Source organism: Aricia agestis, chromosome 20 (assembly GCF_905147365.1).
Source record: "Aricia agestis chromosome 20, ilAriAges1.1, whole genome shotgun sequence".
Classification (NCBI taxonomy): Eukaryota; Metazoa; Arthropoda; class Insecta; order Lepidoptera; family Lycaenidae; genus Aricia; species Aricia agestis.
Window position 1 is genome coordinate 13,385,835 of NC_056425.1, and position 22,319 is coordinate 13,408,153.

Sequence of the window (22,319 nt, forward strand, 5' to 3'; positions counted from 1 at the left end):
AAGTATTTTGAAAATATTCAATATATGTTTAAATAATAAAATTATTTATTATTAAGTCTTAATGTTCTTCCTAACAGCTGCCCCAAATAATCTTGCTCCCTCCATATTTTCTTCATACCCAGGGATGGACGTGCAGTCATTGAGCCACCTCTGAATATTAGGAAAGGCAGAAATATCCCAACCTACCTCCTGTAAATTAAAAAAAAAACAAATATTAGTAGTAACAGAAGGGTTTTAATTAAAAATAATAATATACAATAGTTTAGGTGTATAGGTGATTTAATTATTAGTTGGAATTACATAATACTCACAAGAATAGAAGTCATGGATGCCAATATTGCTGTATCAGCAATGCTCAGCTCATCACCAGCTACCCATTTGGAGTTTGCCAGGAACTGATCAAGAAACCCAAGTGTTGAGTTCAAGTCTATCTTCAATGATTCCTTAATTTCTGTTATTCCACTGAAAAGGATGGGATGCTGCAAGAAATAGCATTCCTTAGGTTTACAACTTTAATATTTATTAACATTATAATTTATAAAGCTAAGTTTTTGAGACTAGACCGGTTTTATGTAAATTAGCACATACAGAGAGTAGACCAGCTATCCCCAACCTGTGGCCCACCAGGACTTTATCAGTGGCCCGCGTGATGTTAAACCATTTTGAAATTCACGCCCACCGGCAAAATAGTGTTAAATTTGTGGCCAGTAGGAAAAAAAGGTTGCGGACCACTGGAGTAGACCATGGAAAAGGAGTAAGGACATAGGCTACTTTCTTTGAAGGAAAACAGACAGTTCGTGAGGTGCAGAGAATGCCGTAAGGCGAAGTTTATGTAGCAAGAAAACTTACGCAGATTGCTCTGATCCTGGGATACAAAAATGAACTATCAAAGTACAGCCTCTGATTCACAAGCGCCCGTTTTCTGATATCCTTAGGATAGTATTTGTCGTCGCCGTATCTTTCAGCCAGGTAGCACGCAATGGCGCGACTCTCCCATAGGATGAAGCCATCATCATCGAGAGTAGGAACGCAGTGCTGCGGATTAATCCTCAGAAAACTTTCACTGAGTTGCTCCTTTTTAAACAAATCAACTATCACTGTTTCTAGGGGCACATTAATTAATTTGGCAGCTAATAAGGCTCCTCTCGATGGAGCACTCAGTGGGAAGTGGTAAAGTTTAATAGCAGACATTTTTAAACAAATAAAATTTAGAAGTAGGTGCCGTAGTTTTGTTTTGAAACTTGAGCAAGAAACTAGAAACTAGAAAGAATCAGTAAAAATGACAGGAGGTAGGTCAGCTATTAAAGAGGTCAGTCACCCCAAAGATAAGATTTTTTTTTTAACATGGCACTTCGGCTATTAGTATATTATGGCGGAAAAACAATTTTCTATCGTTTTTCTATATTGTCATGCCCTTTCCTAGTGTTATATATTCCGTGTTATCGGTCGATAAACCATCTACCACTTTACTGAATCGAACAACTTGACTTCTTGACTGTATTGAATTTTACTTAGACCTTGACTAGACTTTAGACCAACTATTCTAGCACGGGGATTGTCGATCTAGAAATAAAAGATAAAGACAAGAAATAACTATAGTTTCTTGGAAAATAGTTCCTGTTCTAAAGTAATAAAATAAAAATAAAAAACTCTTTATTCAAACAAACAAAACAGATCAATTTACACATGTTACAAAAACAGAAATAGTTTGAATTGGCGGCCTTACTGCTGGAAGCAGTCTCTACCAGGCAACCATAAAATATAACTAAAAATATTTAAAATAAAAATAAGATAAGATACTATTAGTATATAAATAAATAAATATAATACACAAATAAATATAATAGATACTTTATACCGAATAAAATAAATACATACAAGTAATATAATAATATGAATCGAAGAAGAGGATAAATCGTAAGGGTTTAAGAGTTTGCAGCTAAATCTAAGTAATATTGTTTGAGTCTTTTTTTAAAAGTATCAATAGATTTGGACTTATGTATGCTTTCGGGTAAAGAATTCCACAGACGAATAGCAGAGACGGTGAAGGAAGAGTCATAGAAGTTAGTGTTGTGGGAAGGGAAGGCAAGAGTTAATTTATTGGCTGAGCGAAGTGTAGGATGCTTGTGTCCAAGAAAGGTAAAGTTTTGTACGACCTAATTTATACTTTAACGTAGGACCTTTTATCAAAAAAACTATTCTTATGTTCTGTCTACGAAGTTCCAATATATAATAAAGTACTCTGTGCTACGAAGATCGGAAACAAATTTCAATCCCCGTGCTAAGCAAGCATATGCCCTTTCGCGTTGCCATAGTTATTTCCAGCTGAACATAACATAACTCGCACACAAAAGGAAATTCGTGAGTATGGATTTAAACCTTACGTTTACGTACCTACGTCAACACGTTAGGTGTAAAATTGCGTACAACTTCAAGTCAAGCGCCATCTAGCGTTGAATAACTGAACTCGGTAGTCAGAGCCGGTATTGCTAAATTTAAATTCTTCTTTATTTCAAAAGGATTAGGGTTGTTTTTACGACATTGTATTTAAAAAACAAATCTCTTTGTGATTGGTTATTTCTTTTGTTGCGTAAAATGTTACTGTGTGAGTTTGGCGACAGCAGTTTCAATGAAACTTACTTGCTAATTGCTATGCCCCTTTCTATAGTGTTATATATTCCGTGACCGATAATATCGCGCCTGAAGACTGCACTCTGCGGCCTGCGGGAGATTTAAAGGGCCCATTCACGGCAGGCCGCTTTGCCTTCCGCCGGCTTATGCAGGATAGTGAATGGTGTCGCAAGCCTGCATGGTGGCCGGCCTGCGGGCTGTGAGTTGCGACAGCATTTACAATCCTGCAAGCCGGCGGACGGCACGGCGCGCGCGGGACTGCAAATTGCAATGCAGGATAGTGAATGGGCCACTTTAAAAATATTTTAAAGTGGGTCACATTAGCAGGATATGACGTCTTCTTGTTCGAGACGTAACATTGACGTTTCACGTAGGTACCGGATGTGTTTTATCAACTTTTGACATTTCAAAGTTCAAGTTTCGACTTTCAAAACAAAAATACTTTTCTACAAAAAATAAAGTGTTGAATATTGATGGATCGTATTATTATCTCCTAGAAATATGCAGCATACATTCAAATTATTATTCTTTATATTTTGCTACTCGACTTTCTTTCATTGTGAAGGTGTTGTCAATAAACGAGATACTTGTGAGAAACGGTCTGAAAATAACAGCAATGATGAAATGACATTGCTCGCGAAACTTGTAGTTCCAGATTTAGAAGGCACAAGAAAAGGGGACTCCGGTAAAATTGCAGTTGTCGGAGGTTCCGCAAAATATACAGGTGCACCATACTTTGCTGCCATATCTGCGCTGAAGGTATTTTTTTTATAGATTAACTAGATATTGTTATCTACAACTTTAACCTTAGTTTTTATTCCTTCACAAAAGTATCTTCATATCAAATTTCTTTAAAAAGGTTTATCAGTTTTACTGGGGCCACACTAACAAGAAATGACATTAATTATTGCAACAACATTAACACCCATTATTGCAATAATTAATGGCATTTCTCTTTAGTGTGGCCCCAGCATTAAAGATAGGGGTAATAAACTAGTTTTTATATAAACAGACAAAGTTTTACATATTTTATATCACATACCTTTTCCAGCAAGTACAATTAGAACCTTTAACCTAACTAAAAAAAATGATATTATTTATTATTATTACCTCGATTGTGGGAAAACCAGACACAATGCTATTCAATTGTTGTTGAGGTCTCTGGTGACTACTTGGGGCTTTAGGCGTTATTAATGTTAGTAAAATACTAATAATAATTAATATACTTAATACCCCTATAAAATATTATGAATGTATGCATATCTAAAATCCTGTAATTTTTGCAGGTGGGTGCTGATTTGGTTTATGTTATTACAACGGAAGAAGCAGCTTCAGTGATCAAATCTTACAGCCCGGACCTTATAGTCATACCAAACAAACTGACAGATATAAGATCTATATTAAGTAAAGTACATGTAGTTGTCCTTGGGCCCGGTCTGGGAAGGGAACCAGAGAATTTACAACTAGCGTATGACACCATACAAATAAGTAGGGATCTGAAAAAACCTTTGGTTATTGATGCTGATGGGCTCTATGCAGTTTACAAGAACATTTCTGTACTTAAGGATTACCCAGAGCCCGGAGTTGTATTGACACCAAATTTTGTTGAGACCAAAAAGTTGATTGAGGCAATTCCAGAATCGGAAAACACCTGGTATTCACACTGGGGTAATGCTGTGTCTGTGCTACTGAAGGGCGCTACTGATGAATATCATGGTCAATTTGACTGGCACTTGGATGGAATAGGATCTGGCCGACGAGCGGGTGGTCAAGGAGACATATTGGCTGGTGCTCTAGGTACTTTTTACCATTGGTCTCTCCAGCATAAGCACTGCAATGGTACAACATCGGAAGCATTGGCTCGAAGTACAGCATCGTTTGCTGCAGCTAAATTAACCAGAGTGTGCAATGCTGAGGGATTCAAGAAGTATGGTCGCAGTATGACAGCTTCAGACATGATTAATGAAATCCATGTTTCATTTGATAAAATGTTTTTGTGAATTTATAACAGTATCTCATTAATTTGATAAGACAAAATATACGCGTTTAATAAAATTATATTCAAACAAATAAAATTTTGTTTTATGAGTGGGCCCTTAACTATTAAGGATACTTTTGTCATATCTTTTGCAGGAAGGACTGGATACAGAAAAAAACTTTGCAAGTTTAAAAAATCACACACTTAAAAAATACTAATGTCAAATGTCAAAATAAAATGTCAAAAAAATTGTCAACAAAAATCTCGCCTTGTTTTTACTTGATTCACTTGATTGTTATGTCATGGCAAGAAAAAAATTATAAAAACAAAACGTATATGAGAAAAAACATGATAAATAAAACCCAGAAATATTTGTAAACTGTCGCCAGTATTTATAAACATACGTCCGTTACATGTCTTTGCTAGAAACTACGTGAATGTGATATGAAAGATCCATCACCATGGAGGCAGAGATAGATGAGTGCATTAGAAAACGTGTACAATGGACTAATTTGCCAGGAACCGTGAAAAAGGTAAGTTTGAGTAGTCTTTCATCCAACATTATAAAAGTAGTGTGGAGTAACTTATAATTTAGTTTGGTTCTGAAGATACATTCTTGTTTTCATTTGCCCTTACTTCCTCTTTACTATCTCTTACTTATCGATGCCATGCCTATTAAAATTCTTTAATTATCTTACTGTGAGTAACATAGTCTTTTAAGTGTAGCACACAGAAAATGGGTGTCCACATGTGTATGTTACTATTATTATGTTTTAGCTATTGGGGGACTCACCTAAGGAATATGAGAGATATATATTCGAGTTCAGTATTAAAAACCAATTGCGCTTCAAAGGCAGTCTTGGTAAGCCACTATTTTATTGTCTTTATCTTGTATAAGTAGTATGAATAAATATTTGACAAAAAAATCTTGCTGTCTTTGTTTTGTTGATTTACATATTGACCTTCAACAAGAGATTACATTATTAAAAAAATATGATACTTTTAACCTATAATCCCTAAGAGGTAGCTGGCTGCTGCATAAGAATTAAAAATCTATTGTGTCTGCAATACCCACTATGGAGGTGCTACCAATAACATTATACCACCTACTACCAACAGGATTTTTTTTGTTAAAACTTATAATCAGTTTTTTTTATTACTATCAAGCAAATTTTTTGTGAGTAGCTTCATAGATAAAAATTTTTTTCTCAGAAAAATGTTGAAAGTGGAAGCTAACAAAGATAGAAAGGATTTTATAATTTGAATTGATGGTCCTAAAATATGGATTGTTCTATTTGTAGGACAATGTTACTATTAAATTTAACCTACCAATATACAAAAAATCAGCTGGTTAGGATTCCGTTTTAGGGTACCGTCAGCCAAGTTTTGATGATTACAGAACCCTAAAACAGAACTATTATATAGATTATTCTAAAACGGAACTGACTATTATATCCATTTTAATTGTTTTTTAATTGAATATTATATTCTCATTAAAATAATATTTCATCCCATTAAAAGCCTAATTACATTTTTAAATATGTTAATGTAATCTTATTGTTAACATATAATAATTACATATCAATTTTTAGTGCGGACAGTGCGTAAAGATGAGAAGAAGTATTATGAAGCTCTGGTACAAAACAGCATCCAGAGACTTATGTTATACCCCTATCATCTTGCTGATATGATTGTTAAGGGTAAGTTTTACATACTGTCATCACTGCTACTATATTTTAAAATCAATATACTCATGTTTGTTACTAAAAAGTTATCTTACAAAAAGGTGTACCCTTTGTGGTGTACCCATGTCCCATACCCAAGTCACCGTGGGGAATGAGGACCAGTAAATAAAGTAACAGAATTACAAAACGATATATCCTGAGCTACCAAAGACCTATACAATACACAATTTATAATAATAGCTGTTTATAATAGAACCAGTGGTAGGCATCATGTAAATTTTCAGTGAACATTTGCAAAAAATTATTCTGAATAAAAAAAATTGAGTTTTGAGTTTTTGAGCTCATTGTTGTCTTAAATATTAAATATTTAAATAAATAAACTAAGCACCTTTAAGACAATGATTAAAAATTTAAAAATCTATACTAATATTATAATTCTGCAGAGTTTGTAAGTTTGTTTGTTTGGACGCGCTAATCTCAGGAACTACTGGTCCGATTTGAAAAATTCTTTCAGTGTTAGATAGCCCATTTATCGAGGAAGGCTATAGGCTATATTTTATCACGCTAAGACTAATAGAAACGAAGAAATAGAGGAAATTGTGGAAAAAACGGGGGGAAATTATTTGAAAGGGCTTATTTGAACGCGCTGATCTCAGGAACTACTGGTCCGATTTAAAAAATTATTTCAGTGTTAGATAGCCTATTTATCGAGAAAGGCCATAGGCTATATTTTATTATTCTACGACTAATAAGAGCGAAGAAATAGAGGAAAATGTGGAAAATACGGGGGAAATTGTATGAAATTACTTATTATCTTAAGATTCTTAAGAACTACTGGAGCAATTTTTATGTTATTTGGCAAACATGAAGAATAGACCACGTTAAGGGACATAGGCTATTTTTTTTTTCGGAAAAATGTACGGTCGCGTGAAATTCCTAAATTACGCAAGCGAAGCCGCGCGGAACATCTACATATAATAAAATCGTAGGAAAGTCAATGCTGTACATTGAATATTTTTGTACAATAAATAATACTTGGGACGTGATCTACTATACTAACGCGGACAAAGTCGCGGGCAACAGCTAGTATAATATAAAATAAGAAATTTTAAAATCAGTTTATATAGTGACTTCAATTTCTGTTACTTACACTTTGCACAGTAGTAATATGCAGATGTAAATTACATCTACATGTTGCTGCTGTGGTGCCCTAACGGCGAATCTGAAAAAAAATAAATTGTAAAACGTCTGAGATTCCGAATCTCAGACGTTTTACAAACATCTTTTGCTATGCCACATCAATGCAGTGCCAAATTTATATTTTTTTATAAGTAAGCAACTTTATTCCCGCCGCCTTTTGTAGGCTTGTACGAAATATGTCGGGTCCCTATGCTGCTGCTCATAGGTCGCGGCCTATACAGCCAATTTATAGATAAATCCGGCGCTTTGATCAGTGTCGAATTCGTATTTCTTATGAGTGTAGGCCACTTTATTTCCATCGCCCCATGTACGAAATCTGCCGCGCCCTAGGACACTGCCGCCCCTTTGCTATGCGGCCTATTTATAAATACGATGTTGCGTATGTTACGCTGGAACGAAGGGCATGATATGAATGGGAAAAACGCGCAGCACTGAGCGAGATGGTCAATCTCGTGTTGTGTATGTGTTGTCGCGCGTCGTGGCATACAATGTGTTGTATTGTTCCGCGCGTCGACGCAACGCACCGTAACGCTACGGATCAATGTGGCTTCGCGTCTAAATTATGTTTAATATTTCCAGGGCTACGAATAACGCCGTTCATATATTATATCGAAGTCGTGGCGCTTTTAATAGAGCTCGAGAAGAGCTACGACACACTGCCAAACTTCACTGCTGCTGATTGTAAGTATATCCATTATTATTATACAAGATATTGCAACTTCGTGCGAGTGGATTTCCACTCTATAAAGAGTATTTACAGAAGTATTTACTTTATCGAGCAGAATTTGTTTATTTTTTTATATATATTTTAATTCATACATCATGCCTCATTCCACCATTTCCCTAGAATTCCTAGAACTGAAAGTACCTCCATAGTCCATACTCCATACCCGAAAACAAATTTTTGTGATATTTAAAACTATTCTATGTCCTTACTCCTTTCCCTCAAATGTCACAAAATGCCTTTAGAGTTTAGGCTTAAGGGACATGCCAAAGAAATGACCATTCATACATACACTCGAAAAATCTAATCCTACTTCCGCAGTTAGATTATACCAGGTAGGCAAGCTGTGACATGCTTTCAGGTCTCAGGCTGCTCGGCATCGGTCGCAATGAGTACCTGGAGTTAATAGCCAGAGCCCGCTCCCTCGGCAGACGGGGCCGGTCTAAGGCCATCCGGGGCCTGCTGCCCCGAGTGCCTCTAAACATCCCCATGCAGCCGTGGTGGAGAGTGGAACTGGGATATGTTCTGGAAGAGGATGTTAAGGTAACTGCAGCTGTGTTCTTATTTTGTATAGTAGGGCCATGGAGCATTTGTCTCTTTTACTCATGCACGAAATGTTGAAAGTGCTTTTTTTAATACATGCGAGAATTAAAAAGGCAGGATCTGAGGCCTTCCTTGCAACAAAACAAGTCTATTTTTAACATTACTTTTTGTTTGTAAGCATAACAGCGCATATTACTAAATCTATCTTTTTCCACGTCAGCCTCTGTGTGAGAGTGAGAAGGCACTAATCGATCTGCTAATCGACCAAGGCTCGCAAACCGCTGGAACACTGGACTACAACACTGTCAAGACACTGTACAGGTACGTTATAATAAATCCTTTACATAATACAAAACAAGGTTAAGTACTTCATTTTTTGGGCTCATCGACATGGGATTTAACGTTAAAAAACTTGAGTGAGTCTTTATCCCAAACATATTTTATTTTAAATTTTGCTGTCGAAGTTATCAAATGCAACTAGACTTAATGCCTTGTTTCCGTAAATAATTTAGTGCCCACGCGCACTGGGTGGTATAATTAATGCTTCTTTACTATCGAAAAATACACTAAAATTGATTATTATTTCTTTTTCCAGAAAATTCCTTTGTAATCTATGGAATTTTATATTAAAAGTAAAAAATATTTAATGTGTTATTACAGACGCGGTCTAATCTACCTCGACGTGCCAATAACGTCAGCCGATCGCGCGTGCGTCCCGCCGCTCAAGGGTTTCGTGATGAATCGAACCGCTGGAGACTACTTCGAGACGCTGTTGTACCAGGTCTTCGTGTCGATTGACGAGCACACCACTGTGGGGGAGCTGGCTACTGTGCTGCAGGTGGGTTTTGGTGGTATAGTAGGCGATTTGCACGTAATATGCGTATACGTGTATGCATTGTGCGTGTTAAAGTACGTATTAAGCGTGTTTGTTGAGTGTTTAAAAGTACGCAATCTGCGTATTCGTGTACGCATCATATTTGAGTACGCATCATACGTATACGTGCACGCATTGTGCGTATACGTCCACGCATTGTGCGTATATGTGAACTCACTATGTGTATACTCTGTAATCAATGAATATCCGTTAAAATGAGAATACCTAATTCGAAATACCATTGGCAGTAATTTTCGGGCTTTAATTAATTCCTTTAAAATATTATACTATAAAATAACTAGAATAAAAGAGAGCTTTATCGTCAGTAATTTTCAACCAAATATTTTTTCAAGATTTAAATTGTTACAGGATAGAATGACTATAACAAAAAAGATCGAATGGAAAAGATAGAATATTTCTCAATGATTTGCGACCGGATAATAGTCTTGAATTTCTCTTGCAGGTGGACATAGAACTGGTGAAGCAGGCGGTGTCGCTGTACTGCCGGCTGGGGTTCGCGTGCGTGCTGGCCCCGCCCCTCCCGCCCCCGCACGCCCATCACCCGAGCTGGCGCGACGCGCTCACCACGCACACGCACCAACCGTAAGTACTATCAGAGAAGTTGATTCATGGGCGGATAGTGGACCTACATAGATATTGGTCACCTGATGGAAAGCAACTTCCGTCGCCCATGGACACTCGCAACATCAGAAGAGCTACAGGTTCGTTGCCGGCCTTTTAAGAGGGATTAGGGGATGTTAAGGAAGGTAATAGGGTAGGGGATTAGGCCTCCGGTAAACTCACTCACTTTCACGCCGGTTTTCTGTGAGCCCGTGGTATTTCTCCGGTCGAGCCGTCCCATTCGTGCCGAAGCATGGCTCTACCACGCGTTATGTCAAACCCGGCCTATAGATCAACTAACATTAAATTGACATAGTCTGACCAAATAACGTAGGTCCGTCATCGTCAATTGCCTAAGAATCAATTTCCTTGATGACAATTTTTTTTTATTGGTTCAATAATTTTTTAAGATGATTGTGTGGCAGCAAAGTAGCTTAAAACATATTTAATAGGTTAATATTCTGTATAGTGTCTATTTCTATGAAGGCAAATTGCAAGTGGTAAAACAGAATGTCAATACATGTTTAGCGTATTTGCATGCGCAGTAAAGTACTTTTCGTATACTTAACGCTTACGTAGTCAATTTGCCACATTTTTAAAACTCTGAAACGAATTGTCGCCAGCAGTATTTCTGGACCAATTCGACCGGCAAACCTTCAAGAAGAGAGCGTATTCTCTCTTAAACACCTGGCAACGCATCTGCAGCTCTTCTGAATGTTGCAAGTGTCCATGGCGACGGTAGTTGCTCTCCATCAGGTGACCCATTTGCGCGTTTGCCCTCTTATTTAAAAAAAATAAAAGAAAGGTAAATAAATAAGAAAAAATTTTCAGCTACCGTCAGATAACTCCTCTGACGTTCGACTCCGGTGTGGAGGAGGTGCTGCAGATGGAGCCTGTTCTGATCAAGGACGAGCCTTGCTCCTCCCATCAGGTAGAGAGGACCTGCTCCTCCCATCAGGCGGAGGAGACCAGCGCGAGACCAGCAGGAGACCAGAGGGTCGCCGTGCTCTTCGACTCCACACTCGCCGCGTATCTCATGATGGGGAATCTGTCGCCGGTAAGTACTTTAACGATTGCACTCAGATTAATTTAACGATTACTTTAATTTAATGATGAGTTTGACAAAAAATGTATGGAGTTTTTGTCAAATTCTTAATTAAAATAAATAGTAGTCTAAAAATCTGAATTTTTTGGGCACACTTAGATAACTGAGATACCGCTGTATTTTTTCTAAATTATTATACTATACTTATACTGGTTACGAAAATAGTTGCAATATCACTTTTAGTAATTATTGTGCATTGCTTTACTCAGTATTTATTTTGCTTCCTTAGATTTTTTAGGACGAGATGCCTAGACAACTTCTGCGTTCTTTTAGTCATGTGAATTAATAATGAAATAGAACCTTATTTTTTCAGGACTTGAAAAGTCACGCGGTGACTCTATTTGAGGTTGGGAAACTCTGTGATGAAAGTTTAGACAGCTTGCTGATGGAACTGGATAAGGTAATTTATGTTAAACTAGACGTTCCGCGCGGCTTCGCCCGCGTAAATTAGATATTTCACAGACAAGTTAGTCCACAAGAAATAGCCTATGATTCTTCACATGGTCTACTTTTTATCTGTGCCAAATAACATGAAAATTGCTCCAGTAGTTCGTGAGATTAGCTCTTTCAAATAATTTCCCCCGTTTTATCCACACTTTCCTCTATTTCTTCGTTCCTATTAGTTTTAGTGTGATAAAATATAGCATATAGCCTTCCTTGATAAATGGGCTATCTAACACTGAAATAATTTTTCAAATCGGATCACTAGTTCCTGAAATTAGCATGTTCAAACAAACTCTTCCGCTTTATAATATTAGTATACACCACATCTGTACAATCTTAATAATGAAAAATAATAACATAAACAAGGCTTTTTTGTTTTGTTTTTAAACTGGTAATATTCATACTAATTTTGAAAATGCGAAAGTGTATCTGTCTGCCTGTTACCTATTCACGTCCAAACTGCTCAGCCGATTTGGTTGCTTATGGAGATACTTTGAATCCCGGGCATACCCGGGGAAGGACGTAGGTTTATTTTTTATACCGAAAAAATGTACAGTTACCTGCGATAAACGAATTTTGGAGCAACGATGCAGGCATCATCTAGTTCTTAAATAAAATAAAATATCTTTTTATTCAAAATGGGTATCATGATTCATGATACACTTTTTGAAAGTCGAACGAAGAAACTACGTTGCCTACCACCGGTAAAATGTTACATTAAATATGTTACATTTTCATTTCATTATGCAGGTGGCGGGTTCCGGCGAGATCGAGGGCGAAGCGCGGCGCTACCTGGCGGCGGCGGCGTGTCTGCGCGCGACGCTGCGAGCGCTCCGCCCCCTGCGCCCACTCGATCTGCTGCGCTGTGAAGCGCTGCACGCGTTAGGGGCGGCGCGAGACCGCCTACTGGCTTCCAAGTATAGGTAAACCCTACAATTATAAAATTGATCTTAAGATGAAGAGATGACTTGTTTAGTAAAATAATAATAATATCTATGGACGCTTCACACCACGTCAGTCTGGCCCCGTGCTAAGTACCTAAAGGGCTTGTGTTACAGGTACCAGACAACGAAAATATATTTCATACTTTTATACTATACATATATTTAAGATTTTTATTATACCATACACATAATTAATACACACCCAGACCCGGGAACATTAAAAACTTTTTGTTCCGTCGGCGGGATTCGAACCCCCCGGCTTGAGCTACCAGCGCGCTCACCACTGAGCCACAGAGGTCGTCAAAATAGTTTTGTAGATAATGATCATCCGCAAAAATTATGTTCTTTGTTCAACGATACGTCATAATTTTTGAGGATTAGAAGGAAAAAACAATAATTATTAATTACATAATTTAAGATCAATGTTACTAACGATTTGGGCCATAGTAGCTACTATGGGTAGGGTAGGCTCAGTAAAGAATTTATTTATTATTATTTATTATAACATTTGCAGGTTGGCGATATCATTCGCGCCGCTGGGTCGCGAGGCGCGCGCGGGTATCGCGGCGCGGGCGCTGCCGCACGCCGGCCCCGCCCCCCCGGAGTCGGCCACGCCCTGGATGCGACTATACCTGTACCACCGCGCCGGCTACGGCCCGCCCTCGCTGCTTCTCACTAAGGGTGAGTACATACGGAATGTGTACAATCTACATTTAGGTCGCGTACAACTTTACACAAAACAACAAAACTGAGGACTTTTTACAAAACAGAGGGGGCAATCTCAAGTATCTACCAATATCGTATAAATATTAATTGGGTGTAAACATTGACTTTTTCTTTTATTTTATGCAATACTTTTTTTCCTAAAAAAATTAAAACCACTCGTAATATGTTTTGGATTATTTCGAATCTTTTTACTTTTCTGTAGGATATCTCGACATTCGACGAATCTATTTGAAATAAACCATGCTTTGTTACCTACTTTAGGTACCGTGCTGCGCTGCGTGCCGCGCGCGTTGCTCGGTTTCGCGCGGTTGTGCGTGTGGTGGTGGGGCGCGGAGGGGGAGTGGTCGCCGCTGCCGGCCGCCGCCGCGCTCGCCGCCGCCAACGCGGCGCTGCGGCGCGGCCCCGTGCTGCTGCAGGCCGCCGCAGTGCGCGCCGCCCAGCCCCTGCGGCACATCGCCTTCCCTCCTAACGGTAGGGTCAATTCAGACCATAACGCGATGCGTAGATGCATGTCTTTTGTACTGAATTTTCGTGAGCGTAAGACGTCTTGCAAATCTGTTAAATCCATACAAATTTAGAAATGCATCGCGTTGCGGTATGCATGTAAACCGCACATAACGAAACTCTATGTGCGACGCACATTTCACACCTGCACACTGCAGCATTATGTTGCAGTTTAACAACACTGTTAAATGGATATTCACACCCATCAACTATTTTTTAGGCAGCGGTGGCGAGTGGCGGCGGCACGCGGGGCTGGCGCGGCTACTGCGGCGGCTGCGGCTGCGGCGCGCGGCCGGCTACGTCACGCTCGTCGACATCGGCGTGCCCGACCTCGGCGCCGCCAACCCGCCGCCTACCGTGCAGCTCGGTTAGTGGCATATAGCGAATAGACGCTGGCATACAGTGGTGGCACTGTGTATGCTGTCAAACAGATGTGCAGAGTTTTAACTTTTATGTCACTGACATATCGCTGTGAGCAAGTCCAGGGCTACTAACACGGTGTATAGTATGCCGGCTATGTCACGTTCGTTGCACATATTATAGCGTCTTGACGCTGGCATAAAGTGTTACAGATATAGAACGGCATTAATATTGCTATATGCCAGTCCTTGGAACTGGCATGCAGAGGCTCTTGCCACCGACATACAGAGTTTTATGTTCGTAAATACTAAGTTTATTATACAAATTGTTTAAAACTTTTCATTTATCCACAGTGGCACCCAGAAAGAAGAAAGACGTCTGCGGCGTGGCGAAACCAGTGAGCGAGATGTCTATTTCATCTTCCGAATCCGGCGAGAACAATGATCGACTACAGTCGCCCATAGAGTCGCATTTCGCCGTCACTCCCACCATAGACAACGGCTCACCAACCAGAGACAATAACTCGCCTGCCATAGACAATAATTCGCCTACCAGAGACAATAATTCACCTTCCATAGACAATTCACCGACCAGAGACAATAACTCGCCGCCCATAGACAATTCGCCAGCAAACGGCTTTACGAGTGTCGAAAGTAACCAGCTACTCTGCGAAGAACTAGACAGCCTCAACATAGAGCACCGAAGCAAGGAGTCCGTAGCGAGCGAAGACTTTGTGGCGATAAGCTCGCCTGAAAGCAAACTGTCAAACTCGGCTAACAGGTAACTGTAATATTTGGTTACGTAGCTTATAGTTACATTGTAAAAATGTGGATATATTAACGAGATACCCTTTGTCACCTAAATCGACGCTGTGGCATAAATCGTGGTAGCTAAATATATTTTTTTACAGTACATTAATTATTTTGCTGTTATAACAAAAAAATACAACAAAAAATCTGTGAGTTAACAAGAACTACTAAAAACACTGTCACATGCAACAAACGCGGTTTTTAGGGTTCCTCATGATATCTTATAGATTCGTCATGTCTGTCTGTCTGTCTGTCTGTCTGTCCGTCCGTTTGTCACAGCCACTTTTCTCCGAAACTATAAGAGCTATACTATTGAAACTTGGTAAGTAGATGTAGTCTGTGAACCGCATTAGGATTTTGATACAAAAATAGAAAAATTATTAAAAATTTTAGGGGTCCCCATAGGTACAAATTTTTTTCATCTAACCTATGCGTGTGAGGTACCTATGGATAGGTCTTCAAAAATCATATTGAGGTTTCTAGTAAGTTTGCGAGACAGACTCTTCCAAAGTGGTAAAATGTGTAATTTCTAAAGTATTAGAGGGGGGGGGGGGGGGGGGGGGTACGCTTATACGGGCAACAAAAATTGCTCTACTCCAGTTCTAGTCGACTATGACGTCACGACTACATCAAGCAATTTTCGGCAACAAGCAGCAATATTGCGCAATACATCGCAATACAAATGATTATTTTTCCGACCCAAATATCGACCAATAGAATTGCACCATTCGACGTCACGTGGTACAACCTACATGGTATTATACTGATAATTTTTTGAAAATTTTCTCTGGTAGTTGCTATATATAAAATACAAACACGTCAAACTGACAGGTTGAATTCAATTGTGTCTCATGGTGCAATTATATTGGCCGACATTTGGGACGGAAAAATAATCCCCCAAATACCACACGAGCTTCAAAATTATCTGGCATTTCCGATATCCGATAATTTTGAAGCTCTTGTGGTATTATAAGTGATAATTCAAAAAAAATATATGATGTACATTACTATAAAAACTACCAACGAAAATTGGTTTGAACGAGATCTAGCAAGTAGTTTTTTTTTACGTCATAAATGGTAAACCTTAATTTAACTTTCATTAAATCGAAACTGAAATATAAAAATAAATCAAAAACCCTTTAATTTCATAAAAATAAACCTTATTGCTGCTGCGGAACCCTTCATAGGCGAGTCCAACTTGCACTTGGCCGGTTTTTTAAACTGAGTTTCCGATCTTTGACGCGCCTAAATGCTAGTGGCGTAGAGTAAAGTAAAACCTATAGCCTATTTTTTATACTAAATTCCATAAAGTTGAATTTTATTTGAATTTTTGTCGGTCGTGGTTAGCGGTTTAGCGGCGGCAAAGGTCGGAACGGTACGTTTAACTCGAGCGCGAGTTTAGTACGCATTTGACCCGTATTTTATTCACACTAAAAATACACTTTTTTACAGCAAGGAATCAATAGCAGACGAACTAGAGAAGATCATAAGTCAGCGGGATCAGTTCACCGACCTGCTGAGTCCGGCGGACGAGAGCGTGTCGGTGTTCTCGCGGCTCGCGGCCAACGGGGAGGGGGACAGCGGCGTGGATACAGCGCATAACGATGATGATGATGAGGCCTGTAAACCCGAGGTAGGGGGTAGTTTTGAAGGAGTTGGGTATTAGAGACTGGGATGTATTGCCTTGCTCTTTATCAGTATCTTTAAAGTACCTACTTATTGAGTATTGCGTAACATTATTAACAAATAGAATATTCAGTATGTAGCATAAATTAAGTCATATCTGCGACTGCGTATTGATTATTGTGATCGTACTACAATTTTAAGGATACAATAATTACTATAGGAGTCGATTCACTTTTAAATAACTCATTCGAACATTAATTTTGTACAAGAACTTTACATACGTCATACACATTCAATTGACATGCTAGCCGCCCGCAGTGCTACCTGTTCCAAATTTTAATGGCGCATTTAATAATGTATCGCCTCGTGACTAAGCAGTTTGAATTGTTACTTATGTGCGGAAGGAAGACATATTCCGCGTTTTACCTATAAGTGTCTAAAGTTCTAAAAATTTCGGCCGCGTTTTTTCTGTCTAGTGTGTCTAGAGACTAACTCTGTTACACAACCATATTAAACTTGTCTGTCTGTTTCCTTAGCGTTGGACGATACTGGAGCTGCACTGGGGCATCCCGTTGTTTGACGAGGAGCTGTGCGCGCAGGTCTGCGCCAGCGTCGTCGACGACGTCGCCAGGCCGCACCTGTGAGTCACTCGCCTCAGTTAATCAGCTGACCTGCAATTTGCATCTAAATAGTTACCATTGTTTGCCGCTAGGAGCGCTGTATTGATGCAATAGCAATTTATAGAGTAAACAGAACCAACGAGTACGCCGACTCAGAAGAGATCTCTTTTATACGTTTGACGTAGGGTTGCCAACCTCAAATTTAAAAAAAAACAGGATTTGAAGTTTGAATAACCAGGACAATTCAGTTTAAAAACAGGACGCCTGAGATTGTCGCAGAAATTATGTCTATTTAAGATAAAAAATTGACATTAGAATATAGCGTAAAAGCGTTGAAATTTTAAACTTATAATTTAATTTTTTATTTGAGGTCGAATTTCGGCCATTGGGCGATCTCTAGTAAATTATAAATTAACAGATTTACAAGTCTCTTATTACTTTTATCTGTATTCTCTAAATAGCTCTGCTCGTAGCGTAAAAAATTGAGAAGAGGCGCGCGAATTTTAAAAAGCCAGGACAGCCTAGGACGCTGCTTAAAAACTATTCAGTACGTCCCAGGACACTGCAAAAACTAGGACATGTCCTGGGAAAACAGGACGGTTGGCAACCCTAGTTTGACGTAGTATGTCATATCGGCCGGCGCGCGCCATACATTGCAAATGCGCTAAAAATTGTGAAACATGTCGAAAGTGACATTCGCGCCCAACTCGCGTATATTCATTATTCGCCCGTTTGTTTGAAGTCAAGGTACTCTTTAGTTCTATCTACTCTGGTAATATAATATTATAAATGTGAAAGTCTGTCTGTCTCCTTTCCTCTTCATGCCCAAACCGCTGAACCGATTTTGCTGAAATTTGGTATGGAGATAATTTGAGTCGCGAGAAAGGACGTAGGTTATTTTTATTCCGGAAAGTGTGCAAAATCGCACATTTTCCGGAATATTTTTTTTTGTTTTGCGAATTTTGCGATTGCGTGAGTCATCTAGTCGGAAATATTGCGAAAAGTTTAATACAGAGGGCGCCACAACCATATACCGTAAATAACAATCCAACATGTGGCACACGTCATATCAAAATATTGACAGAAACGTTGTCAAACGTCGAACAAAATTTGTTGTTTACTGTCAATGCTGGTGCTGTAGTATAGAGATAGCAGCAATATATCCTATTTTTGTAAACTTCTTTACTGTGAGGAGCAACAAAACCGTCACACAGGTGTGGAATAAATTAAAAGTTTTAATAATATTATCACGCTAAGACTATTACGACCGAAGAAACTCAGGAAAAAATTCGTTTTATTATTTTTAATTTTTATACATGAAAGTACTAGATAATATACTTAGTTGGGACGTCAACATGGGGTCAGCTGCCCCCCCCCCCCCCCCCCCCCCTCGGTACGCCCATGAGTAGGGGCATAAGCTATTTTTTATGGGAAAATGTACGGTTTCTGTAAAATTCCTAATTTACACGGGCGAAGCCGCGCGGGACATCTAGTTTTTGATAAAATAAGCTGTAATGTTTGCAGATTGGAGAAGTTAAAAGAAGATAATGAATTCCTGAGAGCAGATTTGTTGAAATTTGTTTCGCAATGTCAGGTAAGTGAATTAGTTATGACATATGAGTTTTATCTTAGAAATAGATGATAGATTTTACCCGACGTTACCTTTTTAATTTGTTTTATTTATTGGAACGAAGTTCATTATTTATTTTACTAGACCTTAGAAATAATTAAGGAGTTTGAACAAACCTTATAATCATACCTACTTCATCATCTGCATAATATATCTTACTATAAGTACATAAAATCCACGATTTCAAATTATTTTTCCGGTCCTAAAGCTTCCTTTCATGCAAAAAAAAAATTGATATTGTTAGTTACTTAATCCACTTACGTCTTCAAATATTTTTACGTTGTACTATCAGAAAAGTTGATTTATGATTAGGCAGATGGCGGACCTAAGTAATTTGGTTGCGTAAAGTTAAACCGACCTCCATTATACAAGTACGCTGGACTTATGATACCCAGCTGTTTTTTGTGCCTATCTGAAGCTGAATCAGCGTCCCCAATGCGGGGGAACAGAACTAAATCTGACGTGACTTGCAAATGGCCGATTAATCGTTATTGGTTGTAGAAACTAGTATTAGTTACAAGTAATCCCACTACTGCTATCAGCGCCAATATGGCGACTTTCAAACGTCAAACTAACGTCAGATTTAGTTCTCTTCCCCCGCATTGGGGGCGCTGATTTAGCTTCAAATAGGCACAAAAAACAGCAGTCATTTCAAAGAGTATCATAAGTCCAGCGTACTTGTATAATGGAGGTCAGTTAGTCAAACCCATCCGACCGATGACAGTTAACATTGAAATGACATAGTCGAACACATGACTATGGAGTGTAGATGGAGGAGAACTATCTCTGTATGTAAAAAGTGTCCGCTGAAATGCGTTAAATTAGGGTGGCGCTACAGTAGCAACAGGGTAAATTTTAAATTATTTAGCAGCTTTTATTTCAGCTATTTTAGGTTATATTTTTCAAAATATATTGGTATTAACCCAGTAATTCTGTGACTCGGCTATTCGGCTAACTTCAATTTATATTTTGTCACCAACGGCTACATTCATTCCATACCCTTTGCTGCAGCTAGCGCCACTCTTCGAGGATTTTTCAACTGTTATTTACTGCGTACAGGTGGACACTTTTTTAAATATCCCCCATATAAGATAGTTCTCCTCCATCAACCCTCCATACTATGAATCAATTACTTCTCTGATAGTACATTGCTTCTTTTGTAATGATTAAATTTTATTTTTCAGTATTACCCCGGCGAGGATATGGGTATAGTGAAGCGGGGCACCCTCGTGCCTCTGCCGCGAAGGAACTTAGTGTTCGAGAACGGCCGCATCACCGAGTGGAACGGAAAGTGATCGCGCCGCCAACAGATGGCGTTGCTAGGGTTGCCATATACAACATTCCATCAATTCCCCAAAAAGTGCGCAGTTTTTTGGACAACATTAGGAGTAATTGTAAAATTTGTTTTCACTCCATTACAATTACTATTTATTTTGATTTGAAATAAAATATCCAGATTGAAAAAGCGCAAAAAATCATGGCAACCTTTTATCCCAGTGTGTTATTGTGTGTTCCATAACACGAGTCACTAAACATGTTGAAGATTGGCCTAAAACTACTTGTCTCATTCGATTTATCGTTAAACACGATCTTGTTATCCGCTATCTTCAGGGAGTAACAGAGCCAAGAAGGTTTTTGGCCTTATTCAAAATTTCCCTCTGGTAACTCACGTGTAGATGTTTTATCAAGTGATTAAGAATAATTTAGTGTAAATAAAATTTTAATATATTACGTGGAAAAATCACCTTGCCATATGAACATTGGGTATTTATATTATAAATTTTTCAGTATGTATACACTACAGTTGCAAACGAGTGATACAATGCGAATGTTAAAAATGTTTATTGGCTAAAAAAATATTGCAGGCAAACTTTTATTTTTAGCCGCATTAAGTATTTTTATTATAGTTTTTAATTACTACTTAATCATTCCATTTCATTTGTGCAATTATTAGAAATGCTTATAATATAAAAATTATTAACCCCCTTACTAATAAATGTTGTATAAGCTTTGAATAGTTATACAGTGTTTTGTTCCTGTCACACAAGTGACATTTTTAATTGGATTGAAGAATTATACGGCGTTTATTACTAAGGGGGTGAGTCTATAACACTATTCCAAAGATAACAAAGTTTTTACTTTTGGCTATTAAACAATGTTTAACTACTACTGAATTTCATATCACTTAATCTAAATTATATGTTGCATTTAAATTAATATATTTGGCTATAATATTGTGATATTTTTATTGGCGTATGAAATAAATTTAATATATTTTTATTGTGTCTTATGAATAGTTCTATTAGCGCGTCCATTAAATTTGTTGTTTAGAAAATTTTGGTATGACCTTGTTACATATTGGCACTGTATAATGTATATACTAGATGTTGTAGAAATCTAAATAACTCAGTGAAATTATTGTGAAGAATCTATCCGATATGTTTTCTCTCTTTCTGTCAAAAAGATACTGCTTTAATATTCCAAAAACTACGTAAGGAATGTAATAAAATATTCTCATTAGTGCAAGATTAGTAAAAAATCAGAAACATAATACTATCGACAAAAAGTAATAAGTAATGGACAAATTTTTTTGCTTGTATAGGCCACGCTCAAATTTAAGATTCGTCATTATTGGTAGATCGATATCAGATTAACAAGCTATTAGTAGTTTTTTTTAAATATATATTAAAAACCCGAGTTTCGGCAAGTTATTTTAAAGTTGTGTGTGGCCTTTGTCTTATTTTAATTTGCGAGATTCTAATTCCGTCCAATTATTTGCAAGAAACACGCTACTTAAGAACAAAATTATAGATTTTAGAACAAGCACTAACACTTTTTAATTGTTTAGAATCTAAACTCATGATTGCTTAAAATGAAACTGTACAGTTACACATCAGTAGATCCCTTTAACCGTGCTTAACTTAATTAACTTTTAATGTAGCCAGTACACAATGGCCCACGAAGGCCCACTGAAGGCCAAGCCATTGCGTGTCACGTCTGGAAATCATCTGCCATCATACACCATTACCCCGTCTACACAATGGCGAATGCTTGTAGTGGGCCAGCATGAACCATTGTGCAGAGGCACCTTTACTTTTAAAAGTTCTAAATGCGCTAAGCGTTGAGCACTAATCAGTAAGATTCAATAATAAATATAGACAAGTATAGTTGCCAGGCGTCCGGATAAAGCAGGACACTCAAGCTTTTTGATTCTAAGTATTCGATAGCAGGACTTTTTTGTACAAATGTCCGGCCAAGCCGGTTGCTTTGTCCGGCTTTTCGGTTTAGCGACCTG

General features: G+C 38.2%; 3 protein-coding genes across 3 annotated transcripts; 2 read left to right on the forward strand and 1 right to left on the reverse strand.

Annotated features, from left to right (window-relative positions):
• Positions 1 to 23: 23 nt before the first annotated feature.
• LOC121737179 (glutathione S-transferase 1-like) lies at positions 24 to 1,280 on the reverse strand. The gene is made up of 3 exons (XM_042128774.1): positions 850 to 1,280; positions 312 to 479; positions 24 to 189 (listed from the first exon to the last, which is right to left on the reverse strand). Exons 1-3 carry the CDS (start codon positions 1,189 to 1,191, stop codon positions 52 to 54), a joined length of 648 nt encoding a protein of 215 aa, XP_041984708.1. The 5' UTR covers positions 1,192 to 1,280; the 3' UTR covers positions 24 to 51.
• A 1,788-nt stretch (positions 1,281 to 3,068) lies between these two features.
• LOC121736926 (ATP-dependent (S)-NAD(P)H-hydrate dehydratase-like) lies at positions 3,069 to 4,706 on the forward strand. The gene is made up of 2 exons (XM_042128394.1): positions 3,069 to 3,390; positions 3,918 to 4,706. The coding sequence occupies exons 1-2, from the start codon at positions 3,133 to 3,135 to the stop codon at positions 4,629 to 4,631; spliced, it is 972 nt and encodes a 323-aa protein (XP_041984328.1). The 5' UTR covers positions 3,069 to 3,132; the 3' UTR covers positions 4,632 to 4,706.
• Positions 4,707 to 4,871: 165 nt separating this feature from the next.
• On the forward strand, positions 4,872 to 20,902 carry LOC121736925 (protein FAM91A1). Its single transcript, XM_042128393.1, has 19 exons — positions 4,872 to 5,142; positions 5,387 to 5,471; positions 6,202 to 6,309; positions 8,074 to 8,175; positions 8,580 to 8,761; positions 8,982 to 9,082; positions 9,422 to 9,599; positions 10,099 to 10,238; positions 11,088 to 11,313; positions 11,675 to 11,761; positions 12,556 to 12,728; positions 13,264 to 13,430; positions 13,737 to 13,946; positions 14,200 to 14,346; positions 14,693 to 15,119; positions 16,601 to 16,781; positions 17,311 to 17,414; positions 18,919 to 18,988; positions 20,209 to 20,902. Exons 1-19 carry the CDS (start codon positions 5,071 to 5,073, stop codon positions 20,317 to 20,319), a joined length of 2,871 nt encoding a protein of 956 aa, XP_041984327.1. The 5' UTR covers positions 4,872 to 5,070; the 3' UTR covers positions 20,320 to 20,902.
• The last annotated feature ends 1,417 nt before the right edge of the window (positions 20,903 to 22,319 follow it).

What these genes read in the sequence shown, in the direction of transcription:
- LOC121737179 (XM_042128774.1), bottom strand. Translation starts at nt 1,191, where the DNA reads ATGTCTGCTATTAAACTTTACCACTTCCCACTGAGTGCTCCATCGAGA. An exon ending in CCAGGATCAGAGCAATCTGC is followed by an intron (nt 480 to 849) that starts GTAAGTTTTCTT and finishes TATTTCTTGCAG; the next exon opens with CATCCCATCCTTTTCAGTGG. An exon ending in CATCCATGACTTCTATTCTT is followed by an intron (nt 190 to 311) that starts GTGAGTATTATG and finishes TTTAATTTACAG; the next exon opens with GAGGTAGGTTGGGATATTTC.
- LOC121736926 (XM_042128394.1), top strand. Translation starts at nt 3,133, where the DNA reads ATGCAGCATACATTCAAATTATTATTCTTTATATTTTGCTACTCGACT. An exon ending in CTGCCATATCTGCGCTGAAG is followed by an intron (nt 3,391 to 3,917) that starts GTATTTTTTTTA and finishes TAATTTTTGCAG; the next exon opens with GTGGGTGCTGATTTGGTTTA.
- LOC121736925 (XM_042128393.1), top strand. Translation starts at nt 5,071, where the DNA reads ATGGAGGCAGAGATAGATGAGTGCATTAGAAAACGTGTACAATGGACT. An exon ending in ACCACGCACACGCACCAACC is followed by an intron (nt 10,239 to 11,087) that starts GTAAGTACTATC and finishes AAAAATTTTCAG; the next exon opens with CTACCGTCAGATAACTCCTC. An exon ending in CATCGCCTTCCCTCCTAACG is followed by an intron (nt 13,947 to 14,199) that starts GTAGGGTCAATT and finishes ACTATTTTTTAG; the next exon opens with GCAGCGGTGGCGAGTGGCGG.